The sequence below is a fragment of the Zea mays genome, chromosome 3 (assembly GCF_902167145.1).
Source record: "Zea mays cultivar B73 chromosome 3, Zm-B73-REFERENCE-NAM-5.0, whole genome shotgun sequence".
NCBI lineage: Eukaryota > Viridiplantae > Streptophyta > Magnoliopsida > Poales > Poaceae > Zea > Zea mays.
Window position 1 is genome coordinate 121,269,878 of NC_050098.1, and position 15,079 is coordinate 121,284,956.

Here is a 15,079-nt window from a genome sequence, read left to right on the forward strand (position 1 = left end):
TTCTGTTACCATGGCTGATGGCTCCTGTCATGGCCATGTCCATGCACGGTTGTGTTTGCATATGTGGAAAACTATTATTCTTCGCCAAGCAAAATATCTTGACGGATCTCATAGCCAAGAGATTAAGCATACAGTTCATTGACTGAAATTGGCTCTACTCTAGCGCTTACAGATGATACTAATGGGTATAGCCATCACCAATACCATTAATAATACATATATAATTCATCATCAAGTTTATTTTATATTAAAGATAATTCATCTGTAAATTTTGGGATGTTTAGTTCTCACCTCCTAAATTAAATTTTAGTGACTAAAGTTTAGTTAATTTTAGTCCTAAAATACCAAACGGAATGACTAAAGTAGGTATTTTAAATAGAATTTGTAGAGACTAAAGTTTAGTATGTAAAGTTTAGGAAAATGACTAAAGAAACGAAACACCCCCTTTGTCTTACTAAAGTATTGTACCATTGTCGCAGTTCTCTTCTTTATATTTGTTTGCGCAAATCATTGTCATAGTTCCCTTCTTTGTATTTGTATGCGTAAATCTTAGATTTGCTACACGCCAATAATTTTAGGACCTACTAGGAAACAATAATGAGACCGAAGATTACCGTTTGAAATTTTACTGACGAGGAATAATGAGACCGAAGATTACAGTCATGGCTGCGGGCCTACTAGGCTACTACCCATTTACATCTTAGACCTTACTTTACTTTAGGTTTAAAAAACGACGTACTAAGATCAGTCCAGTAATAATTACTTACCTAGGACGACATGAACTTAAGCAAAATTTTAAATCAAACGTTACTGCACCTTCTCCTGATTAATTAATTAACTAACCATCATCTTCGGGTTGACTACTGAATACTGATGAGGGCGTGCGTGGCCGTCACCGTCAGTCGTCGATGGCCTTGGCTCTCATGCAGCAGGACGGCCCGCGCGCCTTCTGCTTGGGCCGCCGGTTGTCGCGCCGCCGCCCGTAGAGGTACTCCACCAGATGCACCCGCGACCGCCGCTGCACCTGCACGGCGGTGGACGCCGCCGCCTTGGCCGCGCGCCTCGCCGCGCGCTCCTCCTCGTGCCGCAGCAGCGCGTGCTGGAACCGCTGCAGCTCCAGCTCCAGCCGACCGGCCTTCTCCGACATCTTGCGTACGCGCTCCAGGATCTTGCGCTGGCTCCGGCTCCGCAGGTCCACGTCGCCGCAACCGTCGCCCGCCGACGTGAACTCCTCCGCCTTCTTCAGGAGCTTCGCGTTCGCGTCGGCCAGCTCCGCGATAGCGTCCTCTGCGTCGGCCATCTGGGCCTTGACGCCGTCCAGCTCCGCGTCCGACGACGCCTCCACGCCGGCACGGAGCTCCTGGACGATGGACCGGAGGTCCCGGAGCCGCTGCGCCTCCGAGGATAGCCGGTCGATCACCTTCTTCTTCCACTCCCGGTGTGGCTCCGTCGTGGAGCCCGTCGCCACCACCACCGCACCCACAATGGGCCGCAAGAGGACCTCCTGCTTGTCCACGCTGAGGTCCTTCACGGTAACCACCGGCTCGGACGACGACCGCTTCTTTCCCTTGTCGTTCTCGGCCGCCTCGCTCTGTGGTGGCCGCAGGTCCACGTCATGCCACCGGCTGCCGCTGCTCACCCTGTCCACGCTCCACAGCGCGAGCATCTTGTCGTCAGACTGCGCCGCCGCAGCCACGGAGTTCTTCTTCCTGTGGCGCCCGTGTGAGGCGGCAGCTCGCCGGCTAGGAGTCTGGACGAGGTCCAGCTGGATGTCCTTCATCATCCGCTCGTAGTTCACGTCGCTGGCGTCGCTGTCCAGGATCTCCTTCAGCTTCAGCATCTCGATCTGCTTCCTTGCGTCCTGAAGGTTGCTGTTGAAGTCGAGCCTCTCTTGCTCCAGGACCACCCCGGTATCTGACACCACCTTCTGAAGTGCTTTGATGGTCCCGTGGAGTTTCTGCAGTTCCATGTCCTTCACCATCTTTGTGGTGTTTTCATCTTCGCTTGGCCTCACATCAATCTTCGACAGCTGAGGCGATGATGGCTTCTCCTGGCAAAAAAACAATAAGCACAATGAGTCTCGTGGGTAAGGAGAAATACCAAGATCAGAAATTCCTGAATGATCCGAACAACAGAATATGGGACAGAAAATAAGTAATACCTCCTCCTTGAGCATGCTTGGTGGCAGGCAATCCTTGGCCAGAGACAAGGTTTGTTTCTCTAGGGCATCAACTTCAGCTTGCAATGCTCCAAGCAGTGTGAAGTCACCGTTCAGATCAACCTTCAGCCTTCTGTTCTCAATCTCAATGGCATTTAGCTTGTCCTTAAGCTCATCCACATAAGAGTTTCTCCTGGTGATCTCCTCTTTCAGCACCTCCTTCTGCACCATGTCACTGATCTCAAAACTCTCGCATGTCATGACGAGCTCAAGCACCTTCTTCTTGAAGAGAGACGCATTCGCTGTGGCCAATTGCATGTTGGCCAGCAATTTAGTGATCTCCGCGTCACAAGATTTCACATCGATCACAGGCTGTTCTTTGCTCCTAAGCACTTGCAGCTCATTTTTCAGCTTCTGGAGCTCCTCTCTAAGCAGCATTTCGTTTGCTTTATCGAGGCCAGCATTGTCAACTTCTTTTCGCTGTTCCATGTTCTGGCCACTCTCTTGGCTTTTCCTACCAGATTTTAATAGCTTTGTATCTCTCCTCATAGCACGCCTTCTTCCAGACGAAATTTCTGTACCAGAGCTGTCACAGATGCTTAGAGTTCTACTGAGTTCCTTCTCAAGATAGTTGTTCTCAAGCTGTAGGTCTCCGAGCTTCTTGTTCATCAGCTTGATTTCCTGATAAAGCTCATTGCCTGCTGCATGTAGAGACCCAAAATCCTCATGCAAACACCGCAATTGTGACGTCCTCTCTTCATGAAGGCTTCTAAAAATGACACCAAGGATATCTGTCCTGACCGTCTCAACAATAAGTGTGCTGAAATCATCATCAAATGACTTTTCTTTCTCTCTGGAGCTATAAACTTTGCTAGAGAGTGAAGTGTTCTCTTCAATCAGCTTGACAATCTCTGCTTGCAACGATTGTCGTGACTCTTGCAATTCCGACAGTTGCCGAACCAAGAACTTTGCCTCAGATTTCAGTTCATCCACTTTGCGGTTGCGAGCCTCCATTTCCTTCCGTAGCTCACAGCTGGTCTTTAGGAGGTCATGCCTTTCACTCTGCAGCTGCAGCAGCTCCCCACTCTTTGTTTGCCACTCTTGCTTCAGAACACTCCTTTCTGACCTCAGGTCAGCCACCTCGCGACCAAAGTGCTCGAGAAGTGTGACAACAAGGGACTTCTCAAGGATCTGGTTCTGCTTCACATCCTGAGCATCAGAAATAGTATTCAGCAGGCACTTGATCTCATGCAAGAGGAGCTGCACAACAACATCAATCTTCATCAGATCCAATGATCCGTATTTCTCTTCCAGATTCAGTACTTCCACTACAGAACCTATCCCTTCAGTTAGCTGCTGGTTGTTTTGTGACAAGAAACCAACTTTTTCCTCTTGATCCTTGCATACCACTTGTTGCTTCTGCAATCGTGCCAAGACGCCAGCTTTTGCTTCAGCCATGTCACCTAGGCACCTCTGTAAGATAAAAATCTCAACCTGAGCTTCAACAACCTTGTGCTCCTCCTCTTGAAGCTGGTCCTCCCTGCGGTGAACTTCTTTTAGCAGTAGGCCTATCTGCTTCTGTATAGCACTGAATTGAGTCATGCCAGAGTTGGTGGCTTCTTTGTGTTTTTCTTTTTCTAGCCTCAACAGCTCTCGAAGTTTGATCACTTCATTGAGGGCCTTGTCTTTGTCTTGCTCAAGATCCAAATATCGCCCTTCTAACTCTGCATATTGGGTTTCCAAACTGAGTAGAGCACTATTGATGCTATCCACCTGACAACATAAAAAGTATCCAGGGATCAATTTACACAGTTTTCAAACTAGGATGAAAGTAAATAGAAAGCAAGAGATTTCAAGCATCATACCTCGCGCATAAGAGTTCTTTTTTCAGATCGAAGTACAGAATTCTGGTTGCGGAATGTATGAGTAGATTCCTCTGAATCATTCAGCTTCCTTCTAAGCAACTCCAGCTCGGTATTGTTATCAGATAACAATTTTTCCAAGAAGACATTCTTCTCTGATAGCTTCTCCATGGTATGAGAAATGCCCTCAATCCGCGCAACAAACATGGCTCTCTCAGACTGATGGCCATTAACCTTGGAATGAAGGTGTTTGCACGATTCTTCCAATGCAGCTTTCTTGTCCCGCAATCCTTCAATTTCAGTAGTTGCAGCTGAAAGCGATCTCTCCAAATGGGCACTTTTCTCCAGCGTCCTCTCCAGCAGCATAAGATTATCAACGTACAAGGCTTTTACACCCTCGTGGTTTTTTATGGTCTCTTTTAGCTCAACATTTCCGTCCCTCACTTCTTGAGCAAGTGATTGGAGTGATTCTACATTGAAATTCACCTCTTGTATTTGCTCCTTGATCGAAAAGTGCTTTCTGTCCAAGTCACCCTTGTTATCTTTGAGGCGTGAAAGCTCGTGCTGAAGCACCTTTTTCTCCTCCATGTGACGAGTCACCTCTTCTTCAAGACGCCATTGTGCATTCTTCAAAGAAATTATCTCATCTTGAAGACGAATTATCACAGAGGTAGAGGAGTGGTTTTGTTCATCCAATTTCCGGTTCTCTTCTTGAATACTTTTCAATTCCTTTTTAAGTTGAACTCTGTTTGCTTCAATGTTCTCAATCTTACTTGCTTCCCCATGCTTGTCAAGAGACATAAGTCTTAGCTTCTCCTGTGCTTGTTTCAATTGCTTCTCCACAGATAGCCAGGCCATTTCTGCTTGCATGCTCTTGAGTTGCTCTTCTTGTATAGAGATGCTAAGCTTCTCCAACTCAATGTGCTTTTCATTTAGCTCGTCATGCTTCTCTTTTGAGGCAAGCTTCAGCTTATCTAGCTCCAGAAGCAAATTCTGGTTAGCTCTCTCAAGCAGAACGCACTGCTCCTCTGCGGTGCTCAAATTCTGCAGTCCATTTTGCGTTTCCTCTTTTAGTCTATTGAACTCTTCCTGGGTATGCAATATTTCAGACTTGAGACTCTGTAATCGATCACTGGATTGCTGGCATTGTGAAAATGCAGCTTCCTTCTCTGCTTCTTGTTCTGCAAGGGCCTCCTTGAGAGAAAGAACTTCAGATTCAGCCATATTGCTCTTTTCTAGAACTGATGAAATTTTCTTCTTGAGCTCTTGATTTTCCTGTGACAAACTTGATATCTCTTTCTGCAGCTTCTCATGGTCCTGGTCATCTGAAATACTAATATATTAGTTTGACCTGCCATCTATTAGGATGTTGGAATTCTCAAGGAATTAAATTCCATGAACATACCTTTAGCACGTTTTTTTGAATCACCGGCCTTGATGAATGAACGGAAAAATGGAGTCATATCACGATTGTCTGTTTCAGTTTCAGTAGATGAAGTTTCTGTGGGCAGGTCATCATCAAAGTCCAACTGAAACTCATCAGGAAATGCTTCTGCCATTTTTTTATGGGCCTGTCGGAGTTCTCCAGCTGCATGATCATATCTTTCAGCTAAAGCTCGATAAGCACGGTACAACTCCTCAAGCAAAGACATCAGCTCTGGGCGCCTTTTGTAATACATTTCTGCTCTTCTGGCAAATGAGTCAGCATCCTCATCGATGATCTTGATCATCACTTTGATTTTGCTATCCATATCTGTGTGGCCACGCATTAACAAAGACCGATTCAGTACAGGTTTTAAGTAAATGCAGCAAAATAAGATATAAACCACAAGATAAGTGCACAAGAACACCCAGCACTGGACAGCCACCAAATCTAACTGCTTTTCTTTATGTAGGAAAGTTAGCTCTCATAGCATCCGAGGTTTGAATTTGTTTCAACAGAGTTAGTGGTCCAATCATTATAGAGCAGCTGCAACCTATGAGTGGTACAGGTTTATGCCACGATCTATTTATGAACTTGTCCCCAACAAACATGCTGACTTTTCCACAGGAAGTTTAATTGAACAATCAATCAGAGTCAAGGGCATCCAACTAGATCTGTATTTTAGCATTAAACACTTACGTTATTGCAGTTTAAACCTTGAAAATACACAAGGCGGTGCTAAGATAATCTCACGAACAATTGACACTGCTACAATAGGTAATGCAGTTCTTTTTTTCTCCAATTATGGAGACATGATGACTCCAAAGTAAACAGAAACATAAAAGTTGACACTTGCCCACATAGTGGCATGTACATGCTGCTAATATCTGGTTGTGGCCAGAATCGCTCGAATTTCTAGACCGAGTAGCGAACCAAAAAAGTTTACCTGTGAGATTCTCCTGAAGCCATTTGGAGTTCTTGGGGGATATGTGACTATCCCACCACCATGAATACTTGCGCATTGGCTTGCATTGCGACATCGCCATTGAGGCCAGCTAATACAGCAGAACAGCACTCAAAAACTTCTGTAGCTTCAAAAGCTAATGCAGTAGACCCAAGCAACTAGGCGTTGAATCTGTTCAAAAGTCGCACCAACCTACTATCTGCAGAAGCGCAGAACATCATAAACTTTCAGAATTAGCACTACAAGCAGAAGACCGTTACCCCTAAATTTTTCCCCCTATATCACTTTTTCCCCCTATATTTCCCTCTATTCTTTCATCTCCCGCAACGGTTCCCCCTAAATACTCCCCCTATATCCCACTACCACTATAAAATATCATTTTCTATACCAACTATCAATTTTTTATCTACTAACAATTACTCGTGGACCCACAGCATAGTGTCGTAGGGGTGAACAGTGAAACGCTAGATTGAGGGAGAGAGAGAAGAGGGCCGGCTCAAAGAGTGGCTTGTAGGGGGGCAGCGTTGCGCGGTCAAGGGAGAGAGTTGCAGCCTCTACGAAGGGGAGGGGGCTGCTCAGCGCTCTCCATTGCAGACAGCCTAAGCCGTAGAACTGACAAAATGAAATGTTTGCCCCATTATGGCATGGGTGACAAAAGTTTACAGATGAAAGTTTCAATTGGTAGAAATAATGGCTCTGTTCCTATTTATCCAGACCACATATCATGTGCTCAGCACGGTCCAAGAGGAAATAATAGCATCATCAAACAGTGGCCAAGGGTGAAGATTAGCTACGTGTCCATGCAATAAAGATTTTTCTGGTGTTATATGATCTGGCCGTTTGAGGAGAAGCAGTTAATAAATCCAGATGTGAAATAACACCCGAGCATCCCGGAAACGTGCAGAGAATTTCGTCAAGAACAGAGAAACAAAAAATGCCCAAATTTTGCCACCGCAAATACCCAAAGTTACTGGGGGGACGATATACTTCCAGGGAAAGAATCAGAGCCCTACCACTCAGAAACAGCTCCAAATGTGACCACCTTGCCCAGAAACAAGAGCACTGCGGAACGGGAGCGAACCTCCATCCACTACGAATGGAGGAGCATCATCAAACAATGGTGAAAGAAATGGTAAAGAAAAGAAAAGGGCAAAGGAGGAGGAGGGGGCGTGAAAAGAAGCCCTCAACCGACGCAATAAAGATGAACGCCCATGACCCAACCAACCACCCCAGGCCTGAGACCGCCTCCCGAAAAGAAGAGCACGGGCAGGAATCCGCACCTGCAGTGAGAGAGCTGGACGAACATCACAGCGCTCGCAGCATTCCGTGTACTGGATGCTGGCTCCAACGCGAGCGAGAATGAGGACCCCCAAAAAAAATCTTCAGCACGAACGAGTTCTGAATCCTACTCTCAAGGCAGGGGCGCCATTCGCGGCTGCCAACGAGGACGATATGGATACGAACAGTACAAGGAAAGGAGGAATCGAGGCGTTTTCCTACAACACGGCGGTGGGTTCACCGGGCAAATCTGTGTGGGCGAAAAAAGAGATGGGGGCGGGAACGGAATGGGGTCCAGAAGTTACCAAAAAGGCGGGGCGAGCTCCTCGCGTCTCTCCTTCCTTCCTTCCTTCGTGTAAAGAATCCGGAAAGAAGAAGCGCGACGGGAAGGAAGATCTCCCCCACATTGCCCCCACCCCTGAAGAAGAAAGAGCAGCGCTGCAGCGGCGATAACCAAATCCACGGCCGGATTTCTGCAGCGAAACGAAGGGGGGCCAATGCGGAGACTGGCGGCGGCCCCCTGGTTGGTCAATGGGCACGAGGAGCACGAGAACGAGAACGGCTAACAATAGCGGGAACACGCGCACGCAAAGGGACGGGGGCAATGGCAGGCAATCTTTCTTTCTGCGCCCGACTGCCCGAGATAAACGCAATGGCAGGAACGGAAAGAATGCCAGCTCTTTCCCAGCCTAGCCTAGGGGAATGCAGGACGGGGATCGCCGTTGCCTGAATGAGAATGACTCCACACAAATCGAAGAGGAAACGGACTTTACCATGGAGGGCGGGGAGGATCTTGGTCAGTCAGTCAGCTGCAACCCCAAGACCCGAGATCCAGCTCCGGCTGCTCCTTCCTCGGTTCCTCTCCCGCACTTGCTAGCCCCGCCATCATTGTCGCCACCGCATTAACACCGCGCCATCTCGCATCACGAACAGAACAGAGAGGCGGGGAGGGGAGGGACACAGAAAGAGAGATGGAGCAAGCAGCTGCAATCATGCGACGCAGGAGGAGCAGCGTGCGTGGTGTACTGGTGTGCTGTGGGGGGAGGAGGAGTAATGGGGGTATTAATTGTTTACTTATTTTTTTTTACTTATAATATGAAAAAGTAAAGGACAAAGATTAAGGCACATGAATTTAGTAGTACATTTTTTTTCCACAGGTGAGTACACTTTGCCTGCCAGAAGAGCAGGCCGTGGTCTGGTCAGTGTCTCCGTGGGGCCGGGCCGGAGAGATTACTGCGAATTCATTTCATTTTTTTTACCGTTGCGGTTTACTGTTTGGAATACCACTGCCACTGCGTGAGTGCCTGCTGTGAGTCTCGGCAACGTCGGGACTTGAATTTTTTTTCCAACAAAAAATATTCTACTACAGATTACAGAAGAAGAAAAGAAAACATCGGAGGAAACGGTCAGAACTCAGAAAACAAACGGTTTTAATGTAGGGATTATTAGCTGGTAGCAGGAGATCCTGATTTGCCACACAGCTTTGTCAGTCAGGTGCCTCGGTCGTCTCCTTGACCTATTCACGTGCACGATGCTCTACTTTATCAACGGAAATCTTGTCAGATGCTTCTTTTTACTACAACATGCTATCACTTATTAATTTTATTAAAATGATACTAAGAAGAATAAAATTGACAGGTCAACCAATACGTCTTTAGACGACGTAGAGTGGGACAAAGTTGAAGATTGAGGTAAAGCTACGTTACTATCTACGACAAAAGGTAAAGAACGGAAGATATATTCATTTTGGTTCGATTATCGGAATATATAAGGATAAACACGTGCGGAAAAGAAATTAGTTATGTCTGATCTGACCTAATCGCGGACCGTCTTCAAGCCGGACGGTCCAGCCCGTGTCCAATGCCACAAATAGTGATCAATACTCCTATGTAATATATGCACACTCGCATTGTCTTGTCCATGAGCTATGACTCTATGACTATGAGTACATAGATCCCATACACGAGGAGCAGCAGTAACTACAGCCTGTAGTTAGCCACTGTGGGAGAGAGAGGATTGTGCACCAAACCACCATCTCCACTCATCTGTTTTAAAAGCAAACACTTGGTTGTACATGTGAAGCTCAAGCATGTGGACCAGTGGAGGCAGGATGAGGGCTAGGAGCCAGCAGGAAGATGCACAGTAGAAAAAGCCTGCCTGTGTCTCCCCCCACTGAACAATTGTTTATGCGTGTGTACACAATTGTTTTTGTGTATAAACAAGCACACCAGTTCCATTGCAGGTTTCCAGTACAAGGGTCCTGCTGTCGTCTTCGTCTCCTTTTCTGCTCACTTGGAACCACGGTGTCGATGGTTGTTGTCTCTGCCTTTATATTAGATATCCCTTTTTCTTCTTCTTTTCCGTCAAAAATGGCCAGCTTCGTCTACTTTTGCTACAGTGTGTGTGTATGTATGCAAGCTAGTAGGTTTGTGTGTCTTGTCGCGTGATTGCGTTTGGTTACTCCTCCATACGCAAAATCGGGTATTAGTGGTAGCAAATAGGAATTTTAGTGAAAATACATGATAGTATAAAAGACAGTTGAGGCGACATGCATGAGGTGTGTGTGTATATATATGCATCGAAGCCTCCAGTCGATCTAGCTCATATGCACATGTCATGGACACATGGTGGTGATACTGATGAGAGCCCTAGGTATGATAGAGATACTGTTCCCAGATTCCATGATTAAATTAAACTGTCGGGACTGTACGCACCGTAGGATGGTGCTTTGAAAAAAAAATCTAATTATTCTAGGGATTACATGCGGAAAAAGGTGAAGAGATCCATAGGATTTAAGATCTAGAAAGTGACGAATTCTTTCTATCATGACTACTTGGCTAGTTGTGTGTTCACGTTAATTTTAGATTATTTTTACCAAAATGATTTTAATAAAAACGAGCTGAAAAGCCAGATATTTAATGATCCACAGTAGCTTCTAACGGCCAGAATCAACATTTAAGCTGAAACAGACGGGGCCAATATCAGAAACAAGTTGTAATTTGTTTTAAGTTTTTACTATCATTGATGATTTTTAGCTTTATAAATAAAGTTAATGAAGAAAAGGAAACAAAAAAAGGTATGTTCTCATATAAGAAGCTAAAAAGTTAGGTATATGATAGTCCGCAGCAACTTCTAGCGGCCACAATCAACGTTTAAAGTAAAAGAAGGGCTAATATCAGGAACAAGTTGTATTTTTTAAGTTTTTACTATCATTGATGATTTTTAGCTTTATAAATAAAGTTAATGAAGAAAAGGGGGAAAAGGGTATATTCTTTGCTCAGGAATTCAGGATGAGTCGTGCAGATCATGGTGTACTTTAGACCTTTGCAGATCCTCAATGGCGTGAAAAAAATGTAGTATGTCAGTGCAAATTGGATATGGTATGGTGAGTTAAATTTCTGCTAGCTACGACTTCTCGAACTATACTTTTTTTTTCAGGAGTAATAAGCTGTCCTACTCATTTATCGTTTAGGAAAAAGCCTACCATCGTGGTCACTTTTTAACTCGGGACAAAAAGGGCCGGAGGTAAAGATTGCTTGCAGAAGGGAGTGTCTGCTTGACCTTGTTGCCTCGAGCTATACTTATCTAGCTAGGGTTTCTTCTAAAGATGGCAATGTTAAAACTCAATTAGAACATAGGCATGATCAATTTTGATGCTCACAGATATTTTATTGTACCTATTGGGTATGATAGATATGGGTATGGTGGGCTTGCAAGTACAAAGGAGAAGATGAGTCACAATGTGACCCCACACTGATACTAATGGATACACGTCCATTGAAGAGGACCCTACACCAATTGTGCTCCAACTATCATTGATGCATAGCTGTGGCCTGTGGTTGCTCAGGGGGGGCATGGAGCGCTCTCTGACTTTTCCTCTCCATATTCAGCCTTCGATGTGGCGCCAAACTTTTATCTTCTAGAATCCTTTTAAGTGACTTGACCTTTTTTTCCAAAACAAAGTACCGCGTAAACAATAAATTCGAGTACTATACAAACTAGACAAGGACAATTGCAAACATTTCAATCTGTATATTCTTCCCCACAGGGTGTTTTGATGCAGATGTCCACACTGTCGTGCACATGCTCGGACGATTCCTAATCTTCACCGATGTAGAGGAATTGCAGGCCAAGGTAGCAGAGCCATGCATATTCAAGTGCTTGGATTACACCTATTTTTCAAGTAAAATAAACTTTTGGAAATACAAAACCTCAAGTGTAACAACAAAAAAGGTCTTGTCGCCAAAGATTCTTTTCGTGAAACCACCAAACCAATTTGTTCTCCCTACGTTCCAAAACATAAGTTTTTTTAGCTCTTCTAGGTAAGATATACGCTACATCTAGATACATAATAGAATCAATATATTTCGAAAAAAACCAAAATGACTTGTAATTTAAAACAGGGTGAGTATAGATCATACTATATTATATTTGTACTCTAGTAATAAAGACTACATTGGTGGCTCCTGATTGCGTCTTGTGATAGAACTCCGTAAGAATGAACATTTGCAACATATAATGACTTGTGAGAGAAACTCAAAGTCCAAGTGAAGTAAGGGTTGATTTTTTTTTTCAATTTTCTCACCTAAACCAGCTCAGCAAATTATTTACCTATTACTGGTAGATTTGGATGACCAGAAACATCGTTTTCACGACTATATACTACCACTGTCCTAAAAAGACGCAATTCTAGGTTTGGCCTGAGTCCATCTATCTCAGGCTTTTCTAAGTTCAGGAAAAAAATAATTCTAGTATATAGATATAATGAAGAACTTTTTATATGATAGGCTGATTGTTGACCAACAATTAGCCTATATAAAAAGTTCATATAGAGCAAAAAACGTTAATATCAAATTTGTGTTTAAAAATATTTCCCAATGATCAAATTTTTTTCGTTGTAAATTAACATCATGAGAGAAGTTATATATAATATTTAAAGTGTGATACTGAAGACCATACTCAATTCGTGCATTATATTTTGAGATCGAATGGGGATAATGTATTGTTGTGATAAGAACAACTCTGCCTACAAAATTATGTTGAATATAAGGTTGGTTACAAAGACGGCCAATATCGCCGGCTCGGCGATATCACTCGCCTCGGTCGACGTGCCGGCCCGAGCATATAATAGCCCTATCAACGGGAGATAGCGTGTGATCGTCCATCAATATAACGTTCGACGGATAGTATCGCCCACACTAACGCCACTGTTGGGACTAAGAATAGTGGGCCAAAGCACTTGGAAAACGGGATGATCGGTGGCACGACAAAACGGATGGCTAAGAGCTCAAGTATCTTGTCAAGTGTCCAGTAATAGAGCGGAGATATTTATAGAGCAACTAAAGTTGGTGGCCTAAAATACGTTCCATATCCTTGATTAACTGCTACATCCCTAGAATATACTGTACAACAGGATAATTATAGAAAAATAAGTCTACTAAGCTAATTCCACCAACAGGGTAATTTTAAATTTTATTATTGGAGCACCAAAAAATTCAAAAACGTTGTTCTCTATCCATCTAAAAATAAAAGAGCCTAGTTGGAGCTTATTTCTCACACCTTTGAGCTCATTTCACTCACCTTTCTCCTTGCATTGTATTCCAACTCTCAAAAGTGTCATGTTTTGTTCAAGTTTCGACTCAAGCGACAGGATTGAAGAGGAAACTACCTCGCTTTGCAAGAAGCACTACTGAGGAGATCCAAATGCTCGAAACATAGTTAGTGGCAAGTTCATCGTTGAGGCACTAGATAGAGTTATATAATTATTATTATTTTTTAAAAAAAATGTTATGTAACTTATATTTTTACTTGCTGACGATAAGTTCGAACTATTTGAGGGCTAAGATAAGCACGGAGACGACTACTGGATATGACGGTAGCGTGGGCCAAACAATAACAAATTGGTCCCGTCTGTTTTCTCGCATTAAATTTTAGTCCCTGTACATTTGAATATCAGTTAGAAATATTGAATATAGTTTAACTATAAAAATGAATTACATAGATGAGAATTAAATGATAAGACGGACACATTAAACATAATTTATCTATGATTTGCTGATATAGTAAACATTTGATAATCCTAGACTAATTAGGTTTAATAAATTTGTCTTGTTGTTTAGTGTTAACTATGTAATTGGTTTTATATTATATTATATTTAATATTTAAAATAGGCACTGAAACATTTAACGTGACACGTAAAACCAAGCATCCTGACATGCGAGACTACTGCAAACACTAGTGGTTTGATTTGATGGTGGATAAATGACATTGAAAAATATCCTCCACAAATCCTGCAAGGACAGAAACTAGCCACGATTCCTGAGTGCATGGATCATTGGAATGGGAGCCGTATTTAACTATTTTTTTGGTTCGATGCGTTTGGTCGCTTCCTCCTCCTCCCTCTCTCTCTGATTATTGGCAGTGATTAGACGAGACGGCGATGACGTGACTAGTTTACCGCCCTGCCCGTACGTCTAACGAATCCACGGCTGCAGCACCCATGTCTCGCTGGATTACTCTTGCTTTGCTCGTCTCGTCAAACGATGATGTCGTCACTGTAAGGAACCAACCCAGGCAATTTAGCCATTTAATCAGGTATAGTTATCACTCATGGTAATTCTGTACAGCATCTTATTTATCATCGTAAATATTATAAATCCATTTAATACCACTCGAATACAGTTTATTACCTTTTCATACCGTCACCAGTCACGTAGAATGGCAAAATGAAAAATTTACATGTCATGTCCATCCAATCTCTTTTGATTTTTTTTTATTTTGTACTAAAGATCTAGTTCTCCCCACACGTTTACACCATCTAATTAGCTAATTAATTACAACGCGTGCTTCGCCTTTCTGTCTCCGAAGTAAACTCCAATGGTTTTTTTATCTTCACCGTCTCTTTTGCTCTCGCTACTACCACGATTTTCTTCCTGGTCTAATAATCAGACTGATCTAGGGGCCTGGGTTTGAATGGTTTCTCGCGGGTCATATGTGGTGTGACGGTTCATATATGATGTAATAATGTTTTAGAGGAGTAGAGATGCATTTTTTTACATGAAGATAAATAGATGAAAGAGATAATAGACTGGTGACGATACACAGCACGAGGAACCGAACCAAAGGAAGCCCGACCGAATATGCAGTGGAAAAAGGTTTGGATGATAGGGACGGCCGACGGGGTGGAAATGATGGGTGGCTGGCTCTCCTGCGCAAGCCCCGCCCGCTGAGAGCGCCACTTCTCCGGTGCTTTCGATGCCCCCAGGTGGGCCACATGTGACACACCAGTCCAGTCCCTGTAGCGGGCCCACGCCCCTGCTGGGCTTCGTCCCAGGCCCTCATCCTGGGCCCATGGAGTCCTGTCGTCGTCGTGATCGTGACGCGAGAGTTGCTG

General features: G+C 44.0%; 1 protein-coding gene across 5 annotated transcripts; it reads right to left on the bottom strand.

Annotated features, from left to right (window-relative positions):
- Positions 1-598: 598 nt before the first annotated feature.
- LOC100272971 (uncharacterized) lies at positions 599-8,723 on the bottom strand. Of its 5 annotated transcripts, XM_023301841.2 has the most exons (7): positions 8,459-8,723; positions 7,991-8,191; positions 6,390-6,606; positions 5,426-5,773; positions 4,024-5,345; positions 2,162-3,931; positions 599-2,050 (listed from the first exon to the last, which is right to left on the bottom strand). In XM_023301841.2, exons 3-7 carry the CDS (start codon positions 6,487-6,489, stop codon positions 899-901), a joined length of 4,692 nt encoding a protein of 1,563 aa, XP_023157609.1. In that variant the 5' UTR covers positions 6,490-6,606; positions 7,991-8,191; positions 8,459-8,723; the 3' UTR covers positions 599-898. The 5 variants fall into 5 exon arrangements, with proteins under 5 accessions (XP_023157609.1, XP_023157610.1, XP_023157611.1 ...); XM_023301842.2 differs by lacking the exon at positions 8,459-8,723 and having other exon boundaries at positions 7,688-8,105; XM_023301843.2 differs by lacking the exons at positions 7,991-8,191; positions 8,459-8,723 and adding an exon at positions 7,421-7,620.
- Positions 8,724-15,079: the final 6,356 nt, after the last annotated feature.